Genomic DNA, 17,625 nt, shown 5'->3' with positions numbered 1-17,625 from the left:
CACCATTGGCAAAAGATTCAGGACTAGTCCTCCATTCGAGCTCCGTGAGGGGACTGCCAAGGTGGAGGTGACCATGTTGAAAAAAGACTGAATGATCAATGCAAGAATAACGTCCTCTGAATCGAGGCGTGGAATGTCAGAAGTTCGAACGCGATAGGGAAGCTAGAATATCTGAAAGGGAAATGATAAGGTTCAATCTATATATAGTGGTGATCAGTGACGTGAAATGGAAGGAAGACAAGAATCTCTGGTGAAACGAGTATAGGATAATATCAGCAGCAGCAGAAAATTTTACAGCGTTATGACTATGAAGATAGAGCGGAGACTATGCCACTATGAACAGTTCGGTTATAGGGTTGTTGTCATCAGCAAACCAACATCGACAACGGTAGTTCAGGTGTACATGCCGACTTCACAAGCAGAATGAAGACATAGAGGAAGTATGCGAAGATATTGAATGGGTAATTCAGTACATAAGGGGAGATGAAAATCTGATAGTCACGGGGGTTTGGAATGAGGTTGCAGGGGAGGGACCAGCAGAACGGGTTACGGAAGAATACGGGTTTGTTAGTAGGAACGAGAGAGGAGAAGGGCTAATTGAGTTCTGCAATAAGTATCAATTAGTAACAGACAATACTCCGTTTAAGAATCACAAGAGTAAGTGTACATTGAAACGGTAGGGAGACACGGGAAGATTTCACTTCGATTACGCCATCATCATGCTGAGATTCCGAAATCAAATACTGGCTTGTAAAGTGTACCCAGGGGCAAATATAAACTCAGATCATAATTTAGTAATGATGAACAGTAGCTTGAAGCTGAAGAGAATTTCTCTAAGCATGTCTGATGTTTCCAGAATGGTGCCGTTCCAGGACGTCGACTGGAAGAAAACGAACAGAAGATGAAATTCGCCGGTCTCCCTCCAGGTTTCCGGACCTCATACTTTGTGACTTTTATCTGTGGGGTTACGTAAAAGACCGAGTTTTTATCGCCCCTATGTATGGCACTTGAAAATCTGTGACATCGCATTGTTGAAGGTGTGAATATGATAACGAGAGACCAGATGCTTCGTGTGTGACAGGTAATGCTCCACCGTTTCGATATTTGTCGTGTAACACATGGTGCTCACATTGAATGCATACGAATTTTAACTTTTCTCTTCCGAGTCACGTTGAAATTGTGTTTCTACCTTTTTTAGTTTGGAAGCAATAAAAGTTTGAAATCTGTTTCTTCTCTAAGATAGTCCTGTACATAGAACCACGGCTCTAGATGCAATTTTGGTCGTCACAGACATTGTCTCCTTATCTTTTTCAGATATGGGGATGTAAGGGGAACGTAAGGACACATCTTAAATTGCTGCGAGTGAAGCAATGACATTCCTTTCTTTGTCTGCAAGAAATATTTGGCTGTTTTATTCTTAATATGTCGCAGTATCCATATCGCGATTTCCAACGCTATGGTACTGTTTTCAATTACAACACGATTTAAAAAGTTGGGAGAGAAACACAGACATTTATATTCTTCGTTGTTACGAATCCGATATATATATATATATATGGGATTTTCCGAGCGCTGGGACACAAAAGCACACCTTGAATGGCCAAAAAAAATCTTGTGATGGTTTCAGACTGATCTGTAGCGTAGCCCGAAGTGTAGGTTAGATTAGAAGATATGAGTCTGGTTGTGAGTTGGCAAAGCCAACGAATGTGAAAGTCTAGGTTAAGCTGTCACATAACAGTTTCTTGTGAGTTGGCGAAGTCAATGGATGTGAAAGCAAAAAATCTGGCTGTAGTGACAAACTGACACGTAGCGTAGCTTGATGTCAATGTTAGGTCAGAAGGCACAAGTTCTGTTATGAGTTTGCGTAGCGTAGCTTGATGTCAATCTTAGGTCAGAAGGCACAAGTTCTGTTATGAGTTTGCGAAACCAACGAATACGGGACAAAAATATCTGTTTGTGGTGACAGACTGTTCTGTACCGTGGCCAGTGGTCTAGGTTAGTTTGGGAGGTAACAATTTGGTTACGAGTTGGCGAAAGCAACGAATGTAAAAACAAAAGGCAGATTTTAATGACAGTCCGGTCTCTAGCACAGCCCGAGATCTTGCTTACAGTGGAAAGTAAAACTTAAATTGTGATTTGGCGAAACCTACGAGCGTGATTGTTGTGGTACAGTTATGTGTAGCTTGTGGCGCAGTAGTGAAATGTAAGACGTTGCTTGTCTTCCAGAATATGTCGCGGGTTCCGAGGCTTTGGAGAAACTAAGAGCCCAGCTTCAATTGGTGAAGCGAACTACTTATTATAATCTACATTGTAAATTTCCTGTTTCACGAATGTGTCGATTTTTAATGACAGCTATATCTTTTTGTCACTACTTCGCAGAAGGTATGTAGTGCGGAAGCGTAGTCGCATGGTCAGTATTCAGTTCAACTTCAATCACAGAGCCCGAAATGGTACGTGATTCGGTGATTCGCAAATGAAGGTCCGAAAAATCTCCATGTCTTACTTGAAGTTGTTTAGACTTGTCACAGATTTCAGCACTGTCTCCGCGTGACTGACTGGGCTTCCTTTTGTCGTGAAATGTGAACCGAGTGGGTCATAAACAATTCATAACAGTCAGGAGGGACCAGGAGTAGTCGTTGAAACAGACGACGTGAAATTTGGGAAAAGAAAACACAACAAGGCAGTGAAATCGTAGGTAACTGGGTGTTCGGAAGAATTCAGTGAAGATCGAACAGCTGCTTCCTTGATCCCGTTGAATTTCAGAGTGACGAAGTGTTGATGATAAGAATCAAAGAAAAGGGCCTTCTTGGGACGACGATCTTTAGCGACTGCTTCAGTTCATACAGCAACTCTGGGCAGTGAATGTTTGCATCACCTTAGAGTGAACCATAGACCAGACTTTGTAGATCCTTATGATCATTCTATATACACACAGAATGTGGAAGGAACGAGGCAGTACGTCAAAACTACCATTCCACGCTATGGTAGAAAGACCGAAACTTTCGCGTGTTACCTAACTGAGTAAATGTTCCATCGAGCACATAGCCCGAAAGAAATTTTACACCGCTTTTCGTTGAAGCGACTGAACTGTGATGCAACATTTCTTTAGAACAATTCTTCAAGCACTACCAGCGACTATATATTCGTGCCTTAAGAGGAAACGTTCCTCAACATTAAAGGTGTGTTATATCATCGTTTTTATTGGTACTGTGCATTTTGTATTGTACTTCGGAACATCTACTTCATTCAGGTTTCATGCTTAAAATATTTTGGTCGCTTAAGTATTCGCGCATTGAAAATGATGTGATTGACTGATTACCTAACGTGTAATGTGATCTTATTCTGTGCTGTGATTGTCTGAGGAGATCACGTGCCATGTACTCAGAATGTCTAACAAAAGCACATCGCACAGCGCAGTCTCTGTTTCACAGCTTCCGTAGCTGTCGTGTTGTATTCGTTAGTTTTCGTATTTATACTTGCGTATTCAGAAAATCTGCAGTTTCAAAGAATCAACGCTTTAAAGATCTATCCAAGACACGTCATTTTCTTTAGTTTGTTAGGCACCAGTGGCAGAATATATATATATATATATATTCCACCTTAGTCCAGTACGTGTCACTTTGACTTTTACAATGCAACTCATACCAATGACGGACAAATACAATAAAGTATGACGTGACAGAGTTGTGCCCATGAGTGATAATCACTACCCACCTTTGCCACACAGGACAGTTCTTCAGATTTTCGAGATTTTAAGTGGTTTGGTAACACAAAGGTACATAATTACAATTGTTGACAATCATTTTGATAAGCCAGGCATCATACAAATAAACTCACTTCTCTCAGGTGGTAAATAGGATTTAGTGTATTTCCCAAAAACCAGTCATGAAATAAACACATTTATTGATGGACTACCCCACAATACACGAGTTTTAGAATTTGATGGTTACACAAAATTCCTGTTTCGTCGCTTGTAATAGTTTTCACTTCAGTAGCCAAATACTTCACAGAGGATCTGCGTCTTCATTAGGAATAGACAGCAGTCTGTCAGCAGTTAACTGCAGTGTACTGGCATAGTCTCCTTCTTCATTTCTGTTTCTTTAAACGTTTGTTTGCATGGCCTTCCTCCGCTGTAGCTGTCAAAATCAGTTATTATTGATTTTTCCGTCTTTAGCTTACAGCAATTTAATTAAATAGAATTTTACGCCAGACGCGTTTCGCTTTTTTCTCCAAAGCATCTTCTGTGGTTATTGTGCAAACTGGATATATACATTTGCACATTTTTGGTTGTTTTATCTTAAAAACAGCGTTTTGCTTATGCAGTTGGAGTACAAATTACTTGAGGTGCTTGTTTACATATTCTCCAAATCACTGCGTCTTCCCTCCTTGTTAGCAGCAGTTGATGTCGAAATACTTCGTTTCACATATATACTTGGCAGTTTTGCCATTCTGCTATATTACTTGCTTTGCAGTTGGGTTGTTTACAGCTAACCTCGCTTTTGTAAATCGAACCGAAGTTATGTGTGTCTCTCAGTCTGCATAATATTACAGTGTTTATGTTTGTTCATGTATTTTCGTGTTAGGCAGAGATGTGAGAGGAGTCTGGGGGAGGGTGATTGCGGCTTGTGGTTCGTTTTCTTTTTTTTCTGCGGGATGCGTGGACGGTGATTACAGGACATAACGTGGGAGGAGATGTTAGTGGTAAATGGAGCCTGTGGTTATACGCGTATTTTTAATGTTATGTTAAGTGGTCAATCAGTTTAAAGAGGGTGTGGTTTGTCAGGTTGGTCTGATCATTTATATGAGTTGTCTTTTCTGTTATGTTTTTTTTTTTAATGTGGTAGTTTTCCTGTAAGGTGAGGAGGTGTTTTTTGTTCGTGTCCTCTTGGTTTAACCTATGTATCTTCCATCACATGTATTATACGTCAGTTGGTATATTCCTGATTTATGATACAGATCATAAATCTATTGTTTTTCGGAAGTATTTTAGAATTGAATTGTTGCTTTTGTGGGCTATTTTTGTGTATTGTTTGCTGAAAGTATTGGATACTCTGTGTGTTTTTGGTTGTATGTCAGTGAGTACCGTCTTTTTTCTTCTGTTTCGTTCTCACTTTGTGTTGTTCCTGCTCTTGTGTGTTTGTGTGGGATTCTGTCCTTGTGTTTGTGACAGCTATGTGTTTACTCTTTTCTGTTTCTTGATTTTATTGTTGAATATTTTACTAAGTTTTCTTGGTATTCATTGTTTGTGGTTATTTGTTTTATGATATACACAAACCGAGACAGCAGAAGATAGAAATGAGGTTTTAGCTATGATAAAAGTGCAGATTCACAATGAAAGTTGAAATTCCTCGAGAAAGTAATGTTCTTATTGCATTGCATACCAGCTTCAATTAAAATCACAAAATGTTCCAATAAGATAATATTACAGTCGACGGTACTGTATAAGTAATCACACTATTCAACCAATATTCTACTGGCAGAATGCTTATCAAAATACACTATTTCCGAGACATTTATTTCCAAAGGTCACGAATAGTTAGCTGTTCACACGTAACAACAAAAGTAAACCGATATTTTTTCGCTGCCACTAACAGTCATGTTCAGAATACCAAACCCTGGGACAAAATCGGCTTTAAGTAGGTTTCAGTGTGCAGAGCCGAAAATTGTAGCTATGTTCAACTGATGGTGAGGTTGCGCAGTGCTTCTTGCTGTCAGAAGCTGTTTGCCTTGCAGTGAAATTGAAGTAGATAGTTCCTGTGAGTAAAGTTTATAGGTAACAATCGGAATAAATTATTAGCTGATTCGTTTTATCGACTTCCCTGTCTCAGATGATACAGTTGTTGAACAGTTCAAAGATAATTTGAGTCTTATTTCAAATAGGTATCCCACTCATATAATTATAGTTGGCGGTGACTCCAATATATCCTCGATTTATTAGCAAAAACACATGTTTAATGCTGGCGATAGGAGTAAAGTTTTGTACGATGTTGTACTGACTGCTTTCTCAGAAAATTATTTTGAAACATTAGTTCAGGAGCCCGCTCCAAGGGTAAGTCGTTGCGAAAACAAGTTTGACCTCTTAGCAACAAATAATCATTAGTAAACACGGATCTTCATGTCGGAGGCATGGATTAGTGACAACAAACTTGTTGTAGCGAGACTGAATACCGAACATCCAAATCCACTAAAGAAAAAGAAGACCACATGTGCTCTGTATTCAAAGAATAGTATATACGAAAGTTGAGGGATATATACCAAATAAATGAATAAGGTATCGTATTGATCCCCATGGCACATAAAGCAGGTTGCAGAAGCAACGAAAAAAACATCCAAACTTAAAAGAACGATTCCCGAAGTTTTACAGAAGCTAGGAAATTAACGCGAACTCTAACAAGAGATGCTTTTAATTGTTTGTACAACGAAACTCTATCTCGAAATCTGGCAGAAGTCTGAAAGACATTCTGGTCGTATGTAAAGAAAACCATCGACAAGACACAATCAATACCTTCACTGCGCGATAACAATGGTGACGTTCCAGATGATAGTATCAATAAAACACAGTTACTGACACACAGTTTTTCAAAACTTATTCACCAAAAAACTCGAAGTAAGCATTCCACAATTACCACAAAGCAGACGTATAAACCTGAAAAATGATTACAAACGTATTATACTACGTACTGAAATTTACTCGCATTTTCAGGTTACAGTATACTATCAGATAGCGGTAGGGGCCTACTTAACTTATCAATAATCCAGAGGATGAATGGTGAACACTTGTATTAACTATTCCTACTCATTATACTAGCTTTCCTCGTTCTACTTCCAATATTTCACATGTTCCTCATGTTACAGAACTTATGTTTGGCAACCCCTTATGTTGCTCAGTTGAAGCCTAACACACTTCACTTTTCAAAAATGTAAGAGACAGCGCTTCCGTAAGACAGTCTTTGTTATAATAATTTTTGCTTTTGACGCTATACAGACACCGATCTTTCATTGCTTCAAACAAAACACAAATTAGAATCTTTTATTATTAAAAGAGGATGACTCCTCAAAAACTTGAAATGCAGTTTTTTGGGTTTCGGTTTATTGAGACATAGATCTATAACTGCATCTGCATACATACTCCGCAAGCCACCGCATAGTGCGTGGCCGAGTGGTATCCTGTACCACTACTACTCGTTTTTTTTTTTCCTTTTGCACTCGTAAATAGAGCGAGGGAAAAACGTCTGCCTGTATCGCTCCATATAAGCCTTAATCCCCCTGATATCTTCGTGGTCCTTACGCGAAATGTACGTTGGTGGCAGTAGAATCGTTCTACAGTCAGTCTCAGTCTAAATTTTCTCAATAGTGCTCCTCGAAAAGAACGCCACCTGTTACAAGGTAGCCGGACTATTATTATTAGCTGAAGACGTCTACCACGGAAATGGGAAATGATCAGGTTGACTAAAAAATAACTGGAATCAATTATTTTTGTCATATCTTTTGCGTTCGTTTTTGTATGACTTTAGGACAATTTTCTGAACACTTAAGAGTTATAAAGCTAATATTAAACATATTCAGTGGGTTAAACTTGAAATCATTGTAAAACAGAAAGTTTCTTGGTTATCATTTAAATGTAGTTCATAAAATGATTATGACAGTAATATTGCATTTTCCTGTGTAATAGTACCCTCAAGATGGACATATTTATTTTGTATCACATTTATTGCACTTGAAATACTATAACTCATTAATTATATTGTCACTTTAATTTAAGTAAGAAGCTTATAAAATATTTGTTTCCTCACTTATTGCTCTAAGGTAACAAAAATGACTATAGAGCAACAAATATTTTTAAAACAAAGTGATATTAATCTTATACAGACCAGAAAATGAATATTTCCAGATAATGAGTTTTTCGATTAGCAGAAAAAGCTTCACCATTCCATCACTAAGAAAATGTTGTAGAATTTATCTTCTTTCTCCCAAAAAATTTATCAATCGTGAGTTGCCCCTTTCCGAAATACGCGATACATGAGTTCTTTCATCCACGCAGTAGCCATGTTGCTATGAAATCAAGCCTGAACTAATACAGGAAGAGATCTGTATGTGACGAAGAGAGCGATTTGACGTCTTATTGTTTCTACTTTACGAAGCACGTTACTGAAATATCACAGAACTTATTTAATGTTTCACGTGGCGAAATGGCTACGCTACGTGAAATAGAAGGAAGTGACGTCACAAAACTCATGGGGCACCACATCAGCGTTGACAAACTCGTCCCGTGTGACGATGACCTTAGACACAGTACTTCCGGTATTTCGTTTCAAATTTATAAAGGCCACTCCTAGCTGCTGGTGAAAAACATTTTGAAAGCTAACGTTTCATCGTATACAGTCAACGACGACACGTGCGGGATTCGATTCCCAGCCATCATTGAAGCTTTAGTGACGTTATTTAAAAATGCGATTGAGTGCTGAGTTTTAATCCCCATTCAACTTTACGCCACTACATTTTAAATTTGTCACTACAGAATGAGTAACATCTTTCGTAGGTAGTTAATAACGACATCAGTAACTGTATAGGGATCCTGAACCAGAGCAAAGATTTCGTGGTGTAGTTTTAAGTTCAGTTTTACTAAGTGAAACTAGTTAAAAGTGAGGTACATGACGCCTCTTTACGCCTCGTCAGCAATGCAAATTGGTCCTGTGTTCGACCCTTCATCATGTTTGAAAGCTTTGGTTAGTTTGCATTGCCCCCAGATACTGGGTAGTAACCCATATGCAGAACAAAACAGCTGGTCATGTCTATTAAAGTTCATCCATATCCACAACTAGCTGCTCACGATTTTTAACGTCTCTTTATGTTGGATAACAAGGGCGTAGGTGACTTTCTAACTGAACATGCACTGAAGAGTCAAAGAAACTGGTACACCTGCCTAATATTGTGTAGGTCCCCCGTGAGCAAGCAGAAGTGTCGCAACACGACGTGGCGTGGACTCGACTAATGTCTGAAGTAGTGCTGGAGGAACTTGACACCATGAATCCTGCAGGGCAGCGATTTCTGAGATTTGATGTTTTACCAGATTCCTGACATTCAAGGTTCACTTTTGAAAAGGTCGAACGGGAAAATCCCCACTTCATCGCTTGGGGGTTGATTTGGTGGTAGAGACCAAAGAGCGAGGTCATCGGTCTCATTGGATTAGGGAAGGAAGTCGGCCGTGCCCTTTCAAATGAACCTCCCCGGCATTTGCCTGAAGCGATTTAGGGAAATCACGGAATTTAACCTTCGTCCTCCAGAATGCGAGTCCAGTGTGCTAACCACTGCGCTACCTCGCTCTGTACTTCATCGCTACCTCAGAGATGCTGTGTCCCGACGCTCGTGCGACGACTGTAAGACCACGTTCAAACTCACTAAATCTTGATAACCTGCCATTTTAGGAGCAGTAATCGATCTAACAACTGCGCCAGAGACGTGTTGTCCTACATAGGCGTTGCCAACCGCAGCGCCGTATTCTGCCTGTTTATATATCTCTGCATCTGAATATGTTTCTTTGACGCTTCAGTGTAGATCAATGTAGCATCATGAATATAGGGAAATTACTAGTGATACGTTGTTGAGCGTGATGTTTGATAGGGCACTTGATATTGTTTGACGTGGTTTTCTAATTGGTTTATTCATTAAACAGTTTATGGAAACAATGGTTAATAGATGGTTGGAAAACGCTTTAGAAAGCAAGAATACTTTTAATTACCACTGAACTGAGTCCATATATTCGTGAAAAATACATTATTCGCAATAAAATTTAGTTTTGTGAACGTGTGACAATAATTTATGTGGTTGAGATATCGACATTACTAATGAGAGTGATAACATTTTAGAACTGTTACTTATTGTACCACTGTAACTGAGTAACCTCTTTTGATGGTAGTCAATAGTTAGGATGATCTTTACTGCAAAGGGCATTTGATTCTAAAGCATTATGTCACGGTGGAAACCACTAAATCAATTACTTTTTCTCTCTTAACAACATGGGTGCACGGTGGGTCTTGCTTGGCTTGGGTGTGAGGTAGAATGAAACAGCATTTTTATATACAATAACTTTTATTGAAAGATTTGTACAATAGTTTCCTTACTGGATTGTTCTGGCTAGGAGAGCGGCGGCAGCTGTGTCGTTTGCGAAGCCTTCTGCTGCGTGAGCGGCGGTTTCTGATTACGCCTGACGGTGTGTATCTCGTGTCGCTGTTTCGCCCAGTTGACTGGAGACACTCATCGTCAAGTCATGAATTGGATGGTGATACCTTGGATGTGGCGTCCCAGTGCTTCTCTTCTCTATGCGGCCGTGTGTGTCAGTGTTGTGCGTCGGCCAGCGGAGCGGCGCGGCGGGGGAAGACCAGTGTCCCGGACTCGAACAATGGACTCCAGCTTGCCAGTCTTCGGCTGTCACATCTTCATCACCGGCCCACAGGTGACTGCTGATGTGAGGCCGTCTCCTTCCCCTCCTCATGAGTCACCTGGGTACGTAAAAATCAGTCTTCAAATACCTTCTAACTTCTGGCATTGAGGCTGCTGCTTGCTATTCCATTACAGCGGCGGACTTGGTGCTTCTGTGTACGGTGTAGTCTCTTCCTGCATGGCGGTCTTCAGCACCGACGGAACTGTACTGGAACTGAACTCGAAACGAAACTGAACTGAAAAGTACTGTCGGGCCCACTGCGTTTCGCGTATTTATTTACTGCAGTTCACTGGAGGTGTACGACTTCATGGTCATTGCCTCTTCTGTCACGCTGAAAAGCTTCTCGAAGAATCTTCTTAACATCGGACATTGGCTCTTGGAATGTAAGCGAAGGCCTTTGATCACATGTGACAATTCAGAAACACGTGAGCCGGTCGGGCGATGCCCTGACGGCTGAATCGACAGCTTCTGCTTATGTGGGGAAGGCGATGGCTTCTCCTGAACGTGCTGACTTGCAAGCACCGGCCGTTGCCACTGCTGCTCTGCCTGCTGTTTGCCAGTGTGTAACTCTTCTAAACTAAACTAAGTTTTTCATTTATTTTCTAATTTCCAAGTTCCCATGTATTGCCCCGACATAAGTGTGACTGCAACATCAGTATTACATTTTCCTTTGTGGAGAGCGAGTGCTTAGAGATATTCGATGTATTGATTGCTGATCTGCACATTTCAACACTGGATATGTTAGGTTGGTGTGTTAATTTTACTCTAGCTAGGTTATCGTTCAATTCTGTAATTCGTTTTTCCCTTTGTTATTGATGATTTCTTGTTCATTCTGCCTGGTGGTAATTCAGTGAGCTGTGTAGAAAAAAAATGTTCAAATGTGTGTGAAATCTTATGGGACTTAACTGCTAAGGCCACCAGTCCCTAAGCTCACACACTACTTAACGTAAATTATCCTAAGGACAAACACACACACCCATGCCCGAGGGAGGACTCGAACCTCCGCCAAGACCAGCCGCACAGTCCATGACTGCAGCGCCTTTGAGCAGTTTAGCTACGACTTTTACTAATGCAGCTATTAAACACAGTGGCATGGATTTTAAACACGTGCAAATGTTGTCTAGGAATTACTCTCTCTGTGGCAAGTATTCTAATTAGAACGGAGGATCGGTGAATGAAGGATGGCCATATCGAAGAAGTTGATGACCAACAAGACCTCCCAGATTGGTAGACTGAAGGCGTGTCAGATGAACATTTGGATCTGGGATTGAGATGTACGTAGTATCCCTATAAAGCACCGACAAGCCTTAGGGGCAGTTTCCTTACACCGCATCAAGAAAAAACATTCTAGTAAATATGGGTTCTAAACTGCATATCTTAAGAGTGGCCAGCACTTTTTAATCTTCGATAATATGAAACAAATCTCTTCTACTGCAAGGACTTTCCTTTCCATAGTTTTGGAGGAGGTAGTATGAATCAAGCCAAGAAAAAAAAGGTCAGAGTAAACATGAGCTCTAAATGCCTAATTTCAAAGCTATGAGCACTTGTTTAGTGTGAAAAGCATCTCTTCTACTGAACAAGTGCTGATCTCCCTTACGGCATGTATTTTAGAGCCCATATTTACCAGCCATTCTTTTCTTGTTTTGTTGTAAGAAATCTGTCCTTAAAGCTTGTTTTTTTTGGGCGGAAATGGGGTGGGGGAGGGGGGGGGGACGAAACTCCGTATAGTGGAATCCGTCGTTTTCCACATTCATTGTGACATGTGATTGTTCTGCAGAAATCAAGCACGAGGAGCTATCTGAAAGTGGAGTTGTACCTAACAGCGAAAAACCTTGCTAATGTATGTGGCCAGTTGTGGTATATCTGACAATGAAACTTTGACCATTATTTAAATTTCTAGACGTCATCGATTTTACCAAAATCTGTATTTAGTGATTTGGCTGGGTACAAAATGTTGGTAATTTATTTTGAAAATATGGAGACTTAGCCGTGCGGGGTAGTCGCCTGGTCGCAGGTGCCTTGTCATGGTCCGAGTGGCTCCAGCCGTCGGAGGTTCGTGTCCTCCCTCGGGCATGGGTTGTGTGTTGTCCTTAGCGTAAGTTAGTTTAAATTAGATTAAGTAGTACGTAAGCTTAGGGACCGATGACCTCAGCAGTTTGGTTCCATAAGACCTTACGAGAAATTTCCAAATTTCCAAAATGGAGGCTTGAAGGCCAGCTGCCTTTCCAGTTTTTCCTAAAATGTATTTGTCGTTTAGTCCAGTTTCCTGAAATACTTTTTGCCGTCTTTGAGTGATTCTTACCAAAACACTGTTAATGAACAGTTTCGATGCTTCATCTCCTTTTCTAGTCCATCTTTGATTTCGAATGCTCGTGATATTTTCTCAAATACCATGTCTAGAATTTATGAAAATCTGCTTGACTAAATTTGTCGGTATATTATATATTGGACATGCATGAAGTGCGGAAGAAAGGTTAATCTGTCGATAGGATTGAACGTTTCTTGGTAGTCTTTGCTCGTCCTTTATACTACATCCTCTGAGGACCTTAAATTATAGCCTACTGCTCAGATAACCATTTAAGGTAACGATGCAGTATTTTAGTAGCTGCAGTGATAATAAATGTCTTCTGCTGACTTCAACAAAGAGAAACTTATAATAATTTTTGAAAAGTGGTTCTTCAAAGCTAAGGACTGTCGACTAAAATGTTTCCTCTTTACACTTTACCGAAGGGGTAGATATAAGTGTACATCTGTATAGTTTACCTGGAAGAGCTGTTTTAAAAATGTCATTATCATGAGGCACTCAATTGCAAATTTCATGCCTTGTGCTCAAAGGAAGTAGCGTCGTTTTTTGACAGATATTCCCTTTACCGTCCAATGAATTATTTTGTGTACGAACGACATTTGGTGTGTCCGTGTCCGTTGGTGTAGCTTCTTATTTACTTTTTCCTTAGAATAGTTCCTATTGAAGATTTTATGCGTACACGGTACGGCGAACATCTCGCGTGTAGGTGACACTCGCATGCTATTTTAAATACCAAAATTTCTTTCATTGTAAAAGCAAACGACGTGGTTAATTGGAAGAGTCTTTGTGTATTCCGTGGTCATTCAAGATTCTCTTTATTATGGAGGAAGAAAAATCACTAAAAGAAACAGCAGCCTGTTAAGCAGGAACATTTTTGTTTTTACAATATTCATGCCCCCGTTTTCGTGCAAGGAAGTGGGCAGGTAACGCTAGACGAGCTGTTAGCAGCACTGTCAAACCCAGACGCCACTGGGCCGTCGTTGGAGCAGTAACGACTTACTCAGGAGGAAGTTGTCCTCATCTTACGCTTCTCTTCAGCATGTTAACAAAGGTAGCTTCTAATTATTTCGTTGTTTTTATTACTTCATTGTAGAAAGCGAATTACAAAATGAATAGCTACTTAAGGAGCAGTAGCCTATTTACAACAAATCATGATCCTCGAAATAAAATTTGATATAAAAGACAAATTTCGCACGAAGCCGGAAAATGTTAGTTGTGTCGTCTTACTGGTGGGAATTTCAAAATAGCCAAAAGATTTAAGGGGATGGTAATTTTTATTTGTTGATTTATTAATGCTGGTGCCGTTTGATTCTTTGGGTCATACCGTAAGAGCTAACCAGGCATTCTTCATATCTTACATTCCATGCCTTCAGACGCATATATTATATAAGTGGTCTTACATCTGATATGTAATCAACCACTTCGAAATAGGTTTGACATAAATAGTGGAAATAGGAATACCTACAGCAGAAAAATAACAGTTTATATCCGTTTGAAAAAAAGTATAATGACAGAAACACATTACAGGCAGGTATATTTAAAAGTGTGGACACTGTTAGAAACGGGTGTCAAAATGAATGAAAGAGGGAAGGAAAGAGGTAGATGAAAGGAAGAAACTAAAGTATAAACGGGAAAAGAAAGTGACCCGACTGACTGAGAAACGTAAGGAAGTGCAAACGGGAGAAAATGAGACTGTTTACGTTTTGACAGATACATATGTCAATTTTTTAAGATAATGTTGTCAGGTTTACAATAGGAAATGCTTCAGCTGCTTCTTAAATGAAAGAGAGCATTGAATTGCGCGTAGAGTGCAGGATAGAAAGCATCAGAGATTGACAGCAGCAATGGAGATCAGTTACTTTAATTATGGAATATTTGTATTACGGTGTACGTTTATAGTTGAAGTTGAGTTTGCATAAATATTGTCAGCTGATCGTGACTCTAAGACTTTGGATTCTGCGTGTAATATGCTAATCGCCCGATAATAAGAAGATGGTTGTGTAAGGGACGGGTCGGACTGTGTATCGCTTCTCTTCAGTTGAGTATGTCGTACCGCGTTCAAGAGGGAAAAATTAAATATATCGGTCAAAAATGGCAGTAGGCTAACGGAGACATTACTGTTCATGGCAATGCCGATACCAACGTTCCCTATAAATTCAGAAGAGATCATCGTCGTTGCTTTAATTGTTTCATTTATCGTAACATGCTTTAGGTGCTGATTATTTTTAGATATTTGTTCTGAAGGCGCTTGTTTGCAATAATTCATTCATGTGGGATGACTGAACTTGAAATAAATTCATTCGGTTACTCGGATTAGAGCTGAACTACTTCACTAATTATTTGTTTCCGATGTCCAAGTTACGGAGATTGTTTGACAGAACCACAGGGTTGCCGGGCGCGGTAGTCTAGCGGTTCTAGGCGCTCGGTCCGGACCCGCGCGACTGCTACGGTCGCAGGTTCGAATCCTGCCTCGGGCATGGATGTGTGTGATGTCCTTAGGTTAGTTAGGTTTAAGTAGTTCTAAGTTCTAGGGGACTGATGACCACAGATGTTAAGTCCCATAGTGCTCAGAGCCATTTGAACCATTTTGAACCGCAGGGTTACACAGGACGAGAGTGCCTGGCTTTAGCCTAGAGAATGTACTGCTGCACTCTGTTTAGCAGCTTTCTGCATTCTTCGTCTAGAACTCAGATCAAGCTATCAACGTCTGCGTGCACTATCCATGCTACTTATTATTTTATGTAAGTTAGCTGTCGGCCAAACAGCAGGCGACTTTCTTAACGGCACTGTCAACATAGGCTCATGTTTAACGAATAAACCTGTACGCTTATAACTAAGTCCAAGTTTTATGCCATCTACTGTGGTCTCACATAGTATTGGATGCCATTGTGGTCTGAAACAATCGCGATTAGAGCGTCGTGATCTGTGTGTTTAGTGTTCCTGCAAGTTGCGTGATGCGTTTCAGTTTTTTGATTATGTCTTGAGCTGAGAGGACAGGACAGTTTATAAATAGACATTTCTTACTTTCTCGTTGGGGTTACAGCGATAAAAATGTGACTGCGGGCCGTATGGTGAAGTGTTTTAATAAAATAACGGTTATGGTGTTACTAACAAACAATCTTCTCAGATATATTGTGGAGCTTGTAATGCTGTCATAGGGACGTACTGTTTAATTTCTCTTTTTAATTTAGAAAAATAAACGTCAACAACGTACTCCCAGGATCGCGCTCCACCAAAAAAATTAAGTAAAGCGTTAATAATATTTTACTTTTACATGCATAAAATGAGAAACTGAAATTAGAAAGAAGGAACGTTGATGTAAATATCGCTTACGATGTAAAATCCTGTAATACTGGCTTGCGTAGCGACAGTGTCGCATAACAGTAATAATAATAAGAAGAAATAAGCACTGCTCAGCTCATACTAAACTACATACGAATTATTAAACATAGATTAAACAACAACAATGTTCGTAAAAATGGTACCGTGCGGCTAGTGCAACATACCATATTACTGTAGTGCCTTATGTATTATACGTATATATAAAGATTATAGTGAACTGACTTTTGTGCCAAGTTAATAATTCTGTGAACTTTATCTTCTCAAATAATAACTGCCACCGTTTTGTGATAATAGGTTGCAGAATAAATTATTAAAGTGATTTCGTTAAATACCTTTCAATGAATTTGCATCAAGTAAATATGGAAATAGTCATTGGTAGCCTGCAACAGTTAAAACTTCATTTAGCTTCAGACTGAATGTTACCTGCCTACTTTACGTGCATAAGTACGGCAACTTTGAATCTCTGTATCTTAGTAATGGACAATAATAACGAAAAAAGTTTCGAGGTTTCCCGAGAACATAATATTAAGAACATGTGGTAAAAATTTCGACGATTTTCCATGAAAATAAATTACATAAGTGGCCATCGCCGCAACACGTACTTTTGGTACCCAAAGATCATGGTTTTTAGAGCTTCTCTCGGGAACTGCCCAACACTCACCCTAAACCACACCTAATGCAAAAGAACCAAGCGATTCGTAGAATTTTCCTAGCCTGGTGTAAGTGTGTAATGTTTAAACTTTGATCTTGTACAGGAGGGTAATCCTTTGTTCCGATAGGTATACAAATGTCTGATAGGCCAATGGCTGTCCAGAACACTGGACCTCTGCTTCCTGTGAAGAATACAACCCGAGATATGGCACTATCAAAAACAGCAGAATGGCGCGCGTCTGGTACCGTGCACTGTCGTACATGCACCAAGTTGAAACTCGCAACGGCCAGTGTGTTGTTATCCATGAAGAGCTCCTGTGAAGGTCATTTTAACCACTCTTGAAGTTAGCCTTGTTACTACGAGCCCACAGCATGCCAGGTGAGGTTCTGCATACTTTCCCTCAAAAATTCTTCAGACCTTTTACGTTAGCGAACATATATCATCCGATGCCATTTATGATACCAATGTGGTACCGTGTTGAATTTGGGTTGTGCCTTTTTGCTTCCTTCCATGACTTCTCGAGACATCTGAGATTACAGTGTTTTTACAGCTGCACACCTCTGATGTTTCGTGAAGAGTACTTGTGGCATCACTACCAGTTTCCTTCTTCTCTGCGAGGGAAGAGCGACTGTTGATAAACCTCCGTTTGAATTCCAATTTCTCGAATTTCCTCGTCATCGCCATTTCGAGAGGCATATATGAGATGAACGTACGCTCTTAGAGTTTCAACAGTAATCTGTTCTGAAGCCATCGTACAACTGTCTCACGGCTCAGTACTGAGAATGCGTGATATATTCAACACATTATATTCAGGGACTACGTTATGCATGGAATGCAATGTGACAGCGTGTTACATGCGAAGAAATAAATGTCCATTTTAGCGAT

General features: G+C 40.0%; 1 protein-coding gene across 1 annotated transcript in view; it reads left to right on the top strand.

Annotated features, from left to right (window-relative positions):
* The first annotated feature begins 3,692 nt into the window (after positions 1–3,692).
* LOC126285205 (odorant receptor Or2-like) overlaps positions 3,693–17,625 on the top strand; it is a 65,771-nt gene continuing 51,838 nt past the window's right edge. Inside the window, exon 1 of the mRNA XM_049984510.1 lies at positions 3,693–3,764. Coding sequence (XP_049840467.1) covers positions 3,693–3,764 — 72 coding nt within the window. The remainder of the gene's footprint in view (positions 3,765–17,625) is intronic.

This window comes from Schistocerca gregaria, chromosome 8 (genome assembly GCF_023897955.1).
Source record: "Schistocerca gregaria isolate iqSchGreg1 chromosome 8, iqSchGreg1.2, whole genome shotgun sequence".
Lineage (NCBI taxonomy): Eukaryota > Metazoa > Arthropoda > Insecta > Orthoptera > Acrididae > Schistocerca > Schistocerca gregaria.
The sequence above is the reverse complement of the archived record's forward strand: the minus strand, read 5'-3'. Positions and strand labels throughout refer to the sequence as shown.